General features: G+C 36.7%; 1 protein-coding gene across 1 annotated transcript in view; it reads left to right on the forward strand.

Annotated features, from left to right (window-relative positions):
- The window catches only part of THBS2 (thrombospondin 2), a 30,342-nt gene extending 22,223 nt beyond the window's left edge, over positions 1 to 8,119 (forward strand). Inside the window, exons 17-21 of the mRNA XM_010157225.1 lie at positions 2,756 to 2,983; positions 3,423 to 3,694; positions 4,650 to 4,747; positions 7,035 to 7,174; positions 7,870 to 8,119. Of these exons, the coding sequence (XP_010155527.1) occupies positions 2,756 to 2,983; positions 3,423 to 3,694; positions 4,650 to 4,747; positions 7,035 to 7,174; positions 7,870 to 7,877 (746 nt within the window). The 3' untranslated portion in view covers positions 7,878 to 8,119. The remainder of the gene's footprint in view (positions 1 to 2,755; positions 2,984 to 3,422; positions 3,695 to 4,649; positions 4,748 to 7,034; positions 7,175 to 7,869) is intronic.
- The last annotated feature ends 2,007 nt before the right edge of the window (positions 8,120 to 10,126 follow it).

The following is a 10,126-nucleotide window of genomic DNA, read 5'->3' on the forward strand; positions in this document are numbered from 1 at the left end:
AACCTTTAGGAAACCTCTTTGACAAGGGCTCAAAGATGCTCATACTTATGTCTAGAATAACATCTTAAAATTTCCCAACTAAAAGTGAAAAAAAAAAAAATCTGGTATTAGAAAAAAAATTCTTAAGTGAAATCTTTGGGAAAATATTTCAAATAGTATGCATTTCAGATGTCTTAAACTGAGCTGATTTCCTTTCAAAACAAGTTGTTGTCTTCTGAAAATTAAAATGGAAAAAATGGTTTAGTGCTGGTTTAATTTGAAAAACAGACTACTTCTCCAATTGTTTAAGTCTGAAATGTTGTTGAGGTGTGGTTTTTTTTTTTTTAAATAATTGCTGGTTTGCCCTCAAACAGTCCTTCTCTATATCTGGCAGTTTTTCAATAATGAAAGAGTGGTAGCTTCATGATCATAAATGTAATTTAGTAAAAATATACATGATCCTTTGAAAACCACTGTAATAGGTCTACAAGTAACGCCCCTTGTAATAAATACAGGTGAGCAATTTCTGTTCTGAGTTATACAACTTGCTGGAGTCATTCCATGGTTATATTGGCGAAATTGAAAGCAGAATTTAGTACCTACACAGTATGGTTTTATGTACACTTTGAAAGATGAAATTCTGAGCCTTGAATAATTTCCTGGTAAGACAACTGCTTGCAATGGGAAGTTTCTGGTTAGTAGTCAGTAGTAGTTCTTAAATGACTTAACCCTTTAGTCCAGTGATATAATGGGAATATCTCTGTACTTTCCAATCTCTGGAATGGGTATTTAATTTCAGAAGTATTCCATAATAAAGATGCACCCAAACCAGAGTAGTTTGTTTGTAGTCAGCTGTCACCTGGATCTTGTGAGAGAGGCTACATTTATGGACAGTGCAAGTATTCACAAAAAGTAAACATAAACAGTTAAGCCAGCTCATTACTGTCATTAGTGGCAGGTCCAACAGAAATCTTGGAAAAGCGATAAATAAAACCAAAAGATGCTCCCACACTCTTGAAGATGTGAGCTATAGCATATAAAGATGAGGCCCTGGAGAGAGCTCTTGGATGTGGTTGGGTAAACAAATGCTTTCTAACTTTCCTTGATAGGGAATCAAAGTTGTCAGCAGCAGCTCAGTACCACATGCATGTCAGCAGGACTTTCACTGAAAAATTAGATTCTCATGTGACTCAATAATTACCTCTTTGATATTGGCAAAGGGAATAAAATTGAAAAATCTTTCTCTTTTCTCCAATAACTACTAAGACAAACAGGTGCAGGAGCACACAGCTGGTCAGGATTTGGAGTTCTCTATGGCTGATAGCCAGGCTGGAAAATGGGACCATTTTAACACATCTGAATTGCAGAAAGTCTTTGAGTCATTACACTTCAGCTCTCTCTAACTCCCTCTTTTTTAATTTCAATCTGCTTTCTCTCTGAAAGCTTCATACTTGAGTAATGATGGGCTGGTTAGGCATAGTAATGTAGCTTTCCATTTGCCTGTGAACCATCTAGTAGTAGGTAAATAACGAATAGGCTGGATTGCGGCTGTTTCCCATTGTGTTAATGTCCATGTTCTCAGAGCAGTTGCAAACACTTAAATTAAAAAAGCAGGTGCTCATCTATATGAGGATAGAAACAAATTAGCTGGCAGTTCTGCTTTTGCATTAGTACCCAGTGTAATATCTAGTGGTTTCTGTTATAAAAGTCAGAGCCATTTGCAAATTTGTTTCTGTACTGTTTTAGCCTTGTCTATTTTTAAGTGTTTGTACTGTACACTGAGTAACAGTGGCATTGGCAATAAGAGATTTTTCTTTTTTAGAGGCCTTCTTTCACCACCTGCTCTTCAAGGCAGGTCACATCTACTGGTTTCTACCAATATTATGGGTAAAATAAGATAGGTTTTATTTTTTTAATATTGAGGATAGTAAAAAGGTTGAGCAGCAGCACTACTGTAGCTGAGCTGTATGGATGTATTTTTAGGTTCTCCAAACTTCTGGCAATTCGTATAAGAAAACTTTATATTCCTCCAAGGCTATTCCTGTTGGACACAGTGCTTCTTTTTTTTTTTTACTTACATTTTTCTGAAGCACTGTTTTTTATAAAACAAATTGTTCTACCCACAAGTTAGAGTGACTGAGCATGTACGCATATTTTACTGCAATACTGTTCCCATTTTGGTTTGACATACATGTGACATTTCTGCAGTCTGAAGCACCTTAGGTGGATTGTAGCTGAAGAAATCTTGAGACAGAGATAATAGTCTGAAAAAAAAGTTGAATATCTTCAACTGTATGTAGGATTTAGTAATTAGCAGGAAGATTAAAATTTTAACGCTATTGTTTGAATTCGTTTACACTGCACATGTTAAAATGAGGCACTGTATTCACATCTGGGACAAATCAAACTGAATGTAATACAAGCATTAGTGAATTACATGGCTATAGCAAACTTCCAACTTTTCCCACCCTGATTCTAAAGCAAAGTATAGACTGGGGCCAGATTGATCACTGTCATAAACCACTGTCAGGACAGTTTTATTAACAAACGTTTTGGCCCTGATCTAAGTTGATGATTTCTTCCAGTCATTAACAGCAACATTTCAAATGGATTTTGAAAGAATGAAGCTTTCTTTGGAGTCATTTGGAACGCTTTTGGAGAAACAAGAGAATAACATACTCATATGTATCTTAAATTTCTTCCATCAGTGGGAGAGCTGTTTGGAAAATTAGATAAATTGCTAACAATTGCATTTGCTTATTCACATTGCTTATAGGTGATGGCAGAGGTGATATTTGCAAAGATGACTTTGACAATGACAATGTCCCTGATATTTATGATGTATGCCCTGAAAACAATGCCATAAGTGAAACGGATTTCAGAAAGTTCCAGATGGTCCCCCTGGACCCTAAGGGAACAGCTCAGATTGATCCCAACTGGGTTATTCGCCACCAAGGCAAGGAACTGGTGCAGACTGCCAACTCTGATCCTGGAATAGCTGTAGGTGAGTATCAGATGTCATCCAGTGTCTTTGGAAAAAGTAACCAGTAGTCTGGTGATAAGGAAAGAGGTGAGGAAAGAAAAGGCACCTTTTGGTGCTGCGAGCTTTGGATTGACACATGGGGACTGACATTAAAACCAGCTCAATGCTGATTGCCTTTGACCATTCACCTTGGCAGTGACTGTAACACAAAATACCCAGTTGAAGAACTTGGTATAAATATAGTTCCTGCTGTCTTCAACACCCCTTGTAAGTAACTTAATCTCCAGAAGCCTCCATGTGATAGGTAGGCAAATGAAATTCCCTCCTCTCCTACAGCTAAGGAAACTGAAAAATATCGTTTATGACTCCTGGCAAAACTCAGGATACAGCTGGGACTCTTGGGTGTCATCAGCCAGACCCAGTATTGTAACCTGATGGTTTCTCTTTTGTCCTCTCTCAGGCTACGATGAGTTCAGCTCCGTTGACTTCAGTGGGACGTTCTACGTTAACACAGACCGTGATGATGACTATGCTGGCTTTGTGTTTGGCTACCAATCCAGCAGTCGGTTTTATGTTCTGATGTGGAAGCAGGTCACTCAGACCTACTGGGAGGACAAACCAACCAGGGCTTATGGCTATTCAGGTGTGTCACTCAAAGTAGTGAATTCAACAACTGGTACTGGCGAACACTTGAGAAATGCTCTCTGGCACACAGGAAACACCCCTGGACAGGTAAGAGATTTAAAGCTTCAAGCCAACAATGCATGACTAATCTTTTAAAAAGAAGGGAGTTGTCTTGAAAAGAATTTCGTTTCACACCTCAATTTTTGCAGATGTTTATCAGCTGTTCTTCAATTCCCATATTACTAGTGTCAATAATATTTGCCTTATGTTTCAAAGAAAACATTGCACGTATAAAAAATTATGAATGGAAAAAGTTGCATGTGTAAAAGGCAAGATGTGGTGTGGTCCAAAGAAAAAGGAGTGAGAGGTCTTAGTTATCCACAAATCCTTTGTGACCTCTGTAATTGGCACTCGCTTCTTCAGCATTCCAGCTTATTTGAGTTATACATGGTTTAGAGTTCAGTAACCAGTGACAGCCAAAGAGAAAAGAAATGAAAACAAAGAGAGAAAAACTGCTGCTGTTCCAAGTAGGGCCCAGCCATGGAAGAAACTTGTGCCTCTTAGAAATTATGTTAGTGGGGCTTCACACGTGGATAGGAATTTTAGACTTTGGAGCTCCTTGCAGGGACAAGATCTTGACTGAGTGGGAGATATTCCAAGCAGCAGGCCACAGGCAGTAACATCTGTGCAAGCTGCAATCCCTTTCCTTCAGAGGAGCCACTCCTATGGATAGGAAAAGCAGCTTTGACTCACGAAGTCCTGCCCCTGTTTACAGATACACACCCACGCTGCCAAAGGAGAGTGAGGTTCGATGCTGGAATGTTCTTCAGTGACTCCAGCCATGAAACAACAGATGAGTAACTGATCAATAATTTAAGAGAAATTTTCATTACTCTTGCTCTATAAAAGAGGTCTGCTGATCATACCATCAAATGCTAAACACTATTTTTGGTTTCATTCTCTGCAGAAAATAAACTTTTGCTGCGTGTGCAGTTACTATAGTGGATGCACAGTCACTGGAGCGCAGTCTGTTTCTAATACGGCCTTTGTATTCCTACTGTAGGTGCGCACTTTGTGGCATGATCCCAAGAATATTGGCTGGAAAGATTACACTGCTTACAGGTGGCATTTGATTCATAGGCCTAAAACAGGATTAATCAAGTAAGAAATGTTTCTGCACCTCTTTATTTTCTAGTAGCAAAACTTTTGTCTCTGTTGGTATAAGAGCTATGTTACCAATTTCTTTGTTTTGATAATGATGATACTTGTTGATAGTTTGTCCCCGTATTTTGAAGACATTTTATCTTCAGAATAACTTATTTTCCTTTCAGTTACATTTAACTTAGTCTGGGTGGTTTGATATTTACATCAGCTACATATTCTTAAATTAAAGATTAAAAAATTATTTCTCCATAGCTCTTCTGTAAAGGGACCAAAAATTCCTGAGAAAAAATTCCAAAGCAATATTAGAACCCAAGTTTCCTCCCCAGCCTCTGGAATTTGAATGAATGAAATTAATTAGCAACATCAGAGTTGCCACAGGGAAGTAGGCCAACAGCCTGTCTACTTCAGCATCCTGTCTCCCATCGTGGCTTATATGAGATACTGCAGAAGTAGCCATGAGCAATCTGTAATGCACACAACAAGGAGCTATAGCATATGACATTCCTTAGAGCCCAGCTGTTTATCTGATGTTCCAAACAGTGAGCGTTAACTGCCCATGTCAATTTTACCTTCTACTGTAACTGTAAAGGACATTTTTCATGAAGCAGGGTCTGGCCTTACCTCTTAAGGTCTTGTTTGGGCTTATGAGTAGGGGAGTTTCATTTGGCTGTGAAAGTCAAAGGGTAGACAAATTTGGGTAGACTGTTATCTGTTTCTTGAAAAGGAGAGAGTTTCTTTATGCTTTAAAGTATTGCAATGCAAAGCATGGACTGATACAGGTCAAAAGGAAACTTGAGCTTTTCATTCACACTGTTACATGTATCATCCTTTACAGTATCTACTTAGTGTCAGGCAAAGAATGTTTCAAATGTTGTCATGCTAGGTTAATCTAATGGGGCAAAATATATGGTCCAAAGCATTACATTCCTTTATTCTTTAAGGTGTTTTTATAGAACAAATAAAATAGAGAAATAATTGATTTTAGTTTTTAATACAGTCATGAAACCATTTAATTTATGCAGAAATAGCAATTTAGTATTAACGTGATCAGAGCTGCTTAACTTTTTTTCCGGTGGCATGAATAATCTATTAAACTCTTCCCATGTGTTCTGGGTTCTTGAAATTGAGAATTATGTTAAATAGGGTTACATGAACATTAAAACCTGCAGTTCTTTTTGATGTTTTTTTTTTTTATTATCCATTAAATACTGTTTTCAGGGAGCAGTTTCATACTTGTCTTCAGGCACCTTTCAGAAAACAAAACAATAAAACACTTCAAGGTAGAGCAAGGGCTGGACATGCCTTTCTACCTAACTAGAAATCTGTCCGTAACCCTCCAGTTATAGGAAGTTGCTCAAGTGTGTTCATCCTCATGTGAAGCCACCCTGATTTGTAAAACTACTGTATTGTCAATTGAAGCAGGACCATAATCCCTTCCTCCAGAGACTCCTGTAATTAACAGACTAGAGAGTCACTTCTAATTTGGCCCAAAGGCTATTTTAAAAGACTGAGAGTCTAAGAACCTTGACTATCTCAAGGTCTCCCATGAGAAGTCAAGAATCCAAGTTCAAGGAACTGCACTCTCTCTGATTTAAAAAAAAAAAAAAAAAGTCTTTAAAAGTCTTTTGGCTCCAGGGTAGATGCCTGAAACACTACCAGAAAACAAACAAACCACCACAAAATAAACCCAAGTTCTCTTTCTTTTCCAATTTATTATTAGTCTAGATGTTTGTGTCCATAATCCTTCCAGCTTTCATTAAGCTCTTCAAACATCCAAAACTGAGGTTCAACGTGACTCCAATTAATATTTTGTTTTACTCTAAAGGGATGGTTCTTCCAAATTCTGATGTTGGCCCTTGCACCTAAAGATAAATAAACCAGCTGTTCACACAGCTGTAAAGATGACTTTGCTAAGTGATGTGGCAAGGTCTTGTGCTAACCTCTGAGTTCACAGGGACAGGGGCTTATCAATGAAGGCTAGTACATGACATAGTTCATTCCAGGAGACATGGCTGTTCTAAATAAAGAATTGGGAAATCTTTTGCAGATGGTGTGTATAAAATTACTTATGGAACAACTCCGCTGCTTCTGATTAATGTGTTATGGCTGCCAGCCAGGTGGGTGTGAGATAAAGATGAGAAGTGATTTTTTACAATGAAGTTACGTTGCAGGGTGCCTTGTTAAAATGAATTCTCTTTCAGTTCTTAGGAACTGATACCAGCCTTCAGCACTGGACACTGCATTAACTTCCTTGTCTAATTTTAAATTATGTTTTTCTTTACAGAGTTTTAGTGTATGAAGGGAAACAAGTCATGGTGGATTCTGGACCGATATATGATACAACCTTTGCTGGTGGACGGTTAGGTCTTTTTGTCTTCTCTCAAGAGATGGTCTATTTCTCTGACCTCAAATATGAATGCAGAGGTTAGTTACAGAAAATGTCTGGAAAAAGCTGAAGGCTTTGAGCAAGCATAAAATATGGAAATGATAAGTATTCTCTAGTTACTGAAGGCAATCTGCAACATCATAATCTGAAATAAACCTTGGTTCGTTGAAATAACGTGACTGCCCCTTGCCCCTATAGTAATGTCAATTTGAATAACAAAACCCAGATGTTTAATACTACCCACCTGGAAAAAATGAGATAGAAATCTGAGAGAGATACGTGCTTAGGATTGTGTCTGCATATCCACTTTCCTTTGTAGGCTTTTTCAGTGTGCCCTGCGGGCAGAGAGCTACTTCTGAATCACCCCTCTTTCAAGAGACATGAAGGAGAGAGCAAATATTTTTAATGAGCATGTCTGTCTATAATGCCTTGTCCAATATATTTTGAAATACAGAAAATGCTTTTCCAGGATTTCTCATATATGATTTTTTAATATACATTTAGATCCATAGGTGCAAATAAGCATATGTGTGTGTTTCTATATATATATGGCAGATACTTTTTTTTTTTTAACATAAGTTCATTTCTAGGAAAATGCACAACAGGAAGTGTTTGTGTTGCATCCTTATATTGTACCGTGATGGGGCTCTGTTCTTTTGTGACTGACTTCCTAACTGAATAAAACAACCACTATTAATATATCTTTTTTCTTTTTTTTCCCCATTTCTTTCAGATGCTTGAGCAATGGTTGCTGCATTACCAGCAAAGTACTGTAAATGCTATGCAACCTAGACACCTCAGTCCATCCTGGTACTCCCAGCTTCTATTTTTGTGTACCTCCTGTCCTCGTGCTCCACTCACCAGGTACTTCCCTGCTGCCAGGAGTGCCTCAGGCATCCCCCCACCCAAGTGCCTTCTCACAGCCAGGATTAATGAAGCCTAAACATGAGCATCTGACCCACCACTGAAGCAAAAGCAGATTGATACATTAGAACACTTTTGTACAGTGAAAACATAGCAAAACATGGGTTTTTTTGTTTGTCTTTTGTAAGGAATGACGTTTACATATGAAAATGTAATTACTTAATGTATTTATATATATATATGGAGAAAAAGTGGGAGGTGATTATTATCAGTCATTCATTGTCTTTAAGTGAGGAAAAATGTGTTTGAATAACTTTTTAGATGTATGTTTGTCACTTCTTTGCTCTCATCAGGGCTGGACTTCAGTAACACAAAGCCTCTGGGTCTAATTTTAGCAAAGTAATGGAGGACTGCACCAACAATATCTATAATAACAATGAAAATGCCTTTGGATAATAAAGTAAAGATCAATTATAAACACTTCTTGCTCCAAAAAGATGTTCTTTAGCTGATGAGGATGCTGTTAATAACACCCATTAAAATTACAGTGGGTAGAAATGTCAGATTTGCAACCTAAAGCATTGTCTAGTAAAGACTTAGTTCAGATCACACAGAATTGAACTAGAAACTCCCATGTGAAAGTGATTCATTTAAACATCCAAAGCTATTGTTATTGTTTTACTTCCAGAAAAATTCTAGTTGTTCCATTTCCTTCATATTTTGCATTCCCTTATAATAAAGAATATACCATGATCATGTGGAGCAAAATGAACCTGAACCACTTTCCCACTTCTGCTGCAAAAAGCACTTTGACAGCCTGAATCCTGATGTGGGTTTCTGAAAAGGTGGCAATGTCACTATTGCTTAATTTGGTAACGTATGAAGTTAAGGTTCCATTTATAAATATTTTTAGTATTTATGATTATCACACTGAGCTACCTTCTCTGGTAATTTATTTTAAAGCATGTCATATAATGCATCAGTAATACATTCACAAATAATGATGTTTTCAAAAACAGCTTTAAAATATATCACAATATGTAGATGTTGTCAAAGCATGGTATACACTTAAGTATAGCTTCGTGGGTTATATTCATGTATGCTTTAAAGTTAAATGAATAATAAGGAATTTATAAATGGAACCTTAATATATATCCAGTTACCCTAACTTTAATATTTTGCATTTTTTTCCTATATGTCTGCTGTATATAGAACTTCTTAAATAATGCTGAAGGGATACCAGTGTTTATTCTAAACAGATACAACAGTTACTCAGATATACAGTAGTATAACCATGTTAAGCATTTTGTTTTGTTTAAGTTGTATGTGCTTTGTGCACAAAAAAACACATGCTGGTGTAATTTTATTCATAGATGAGTTTACTAATGGAATAATACAGTACCTCTGCCACCTTGTAGGGCACAGTAAGCTAAATAGTCAATTAACTTTTTCTCCCTTGAAATTTTTTTGTTGTTGTTGCTATATTCATTAGAAAGGAATCCACAGTTGCTGGCTTTATTGCACATTTTATAGTGTTTGCATTATCACATCTTTTTTTGGTTTTGTTTCAAATTTGGTTTGTTGCTGGTTTTTTGTTTGTTGGTGGTTTTTGGTTTTGTTTGTTTTTTTCCCCCCTAAACCCTCTTTATGAGGTGTTTAAATGTTTCAGTTCCTTACATTTGGTGTTTCAAATTGTATCCCCAAGTCCCAAGCAGAAGGGAGGGTGACTTCATTAAATGTAATGATTGTAATGGCTGTGTAGGGTTTTTTGTTTTGTCAGAGAGACACATCAGTGTGGGGATGAAGATGTTAATATTTGGACTGTATCATAATTTTCCTATTCTATGTAAATTATTTATGATGTTTTTAAAATTCTTTTTCTTTTTTTCTTTCTTGCAAGTGTGTGAGAGAGTGAGATCGATGAAATTTCATTTTGTTTTGCCAAAGACTGTAAATAGTTATTTATTTGTTTACATGGACGAAACTTTATCATTTAACGTCCTGATTCATTTAGTCAGATCCTCATTTATATATATATTTTAAGAAATTAATGTTAGGAAATAAACTCTAAAAAGGTTTTATAAATGAAATTCTCTTTACCTTTTTTATAGATCAATGTTTCTTTT

Source organism: Eurypyga helias, unplaced genomic scaffold (genome assembly GCF_000690775.1).
Source record: "Eurypyga helias isolate BGI_N326 unplaced genomic scaffold, ASM69077v1 scaffold12500, whole genome shotgun sequence".
In the NCBI taxonomy this organism is placed as follows: Eukaryota; Metazoa; Chordata; class Aves; order Eurypygiformes; family Eurypygidae; genus Eurypyga; species Eurypyga helias.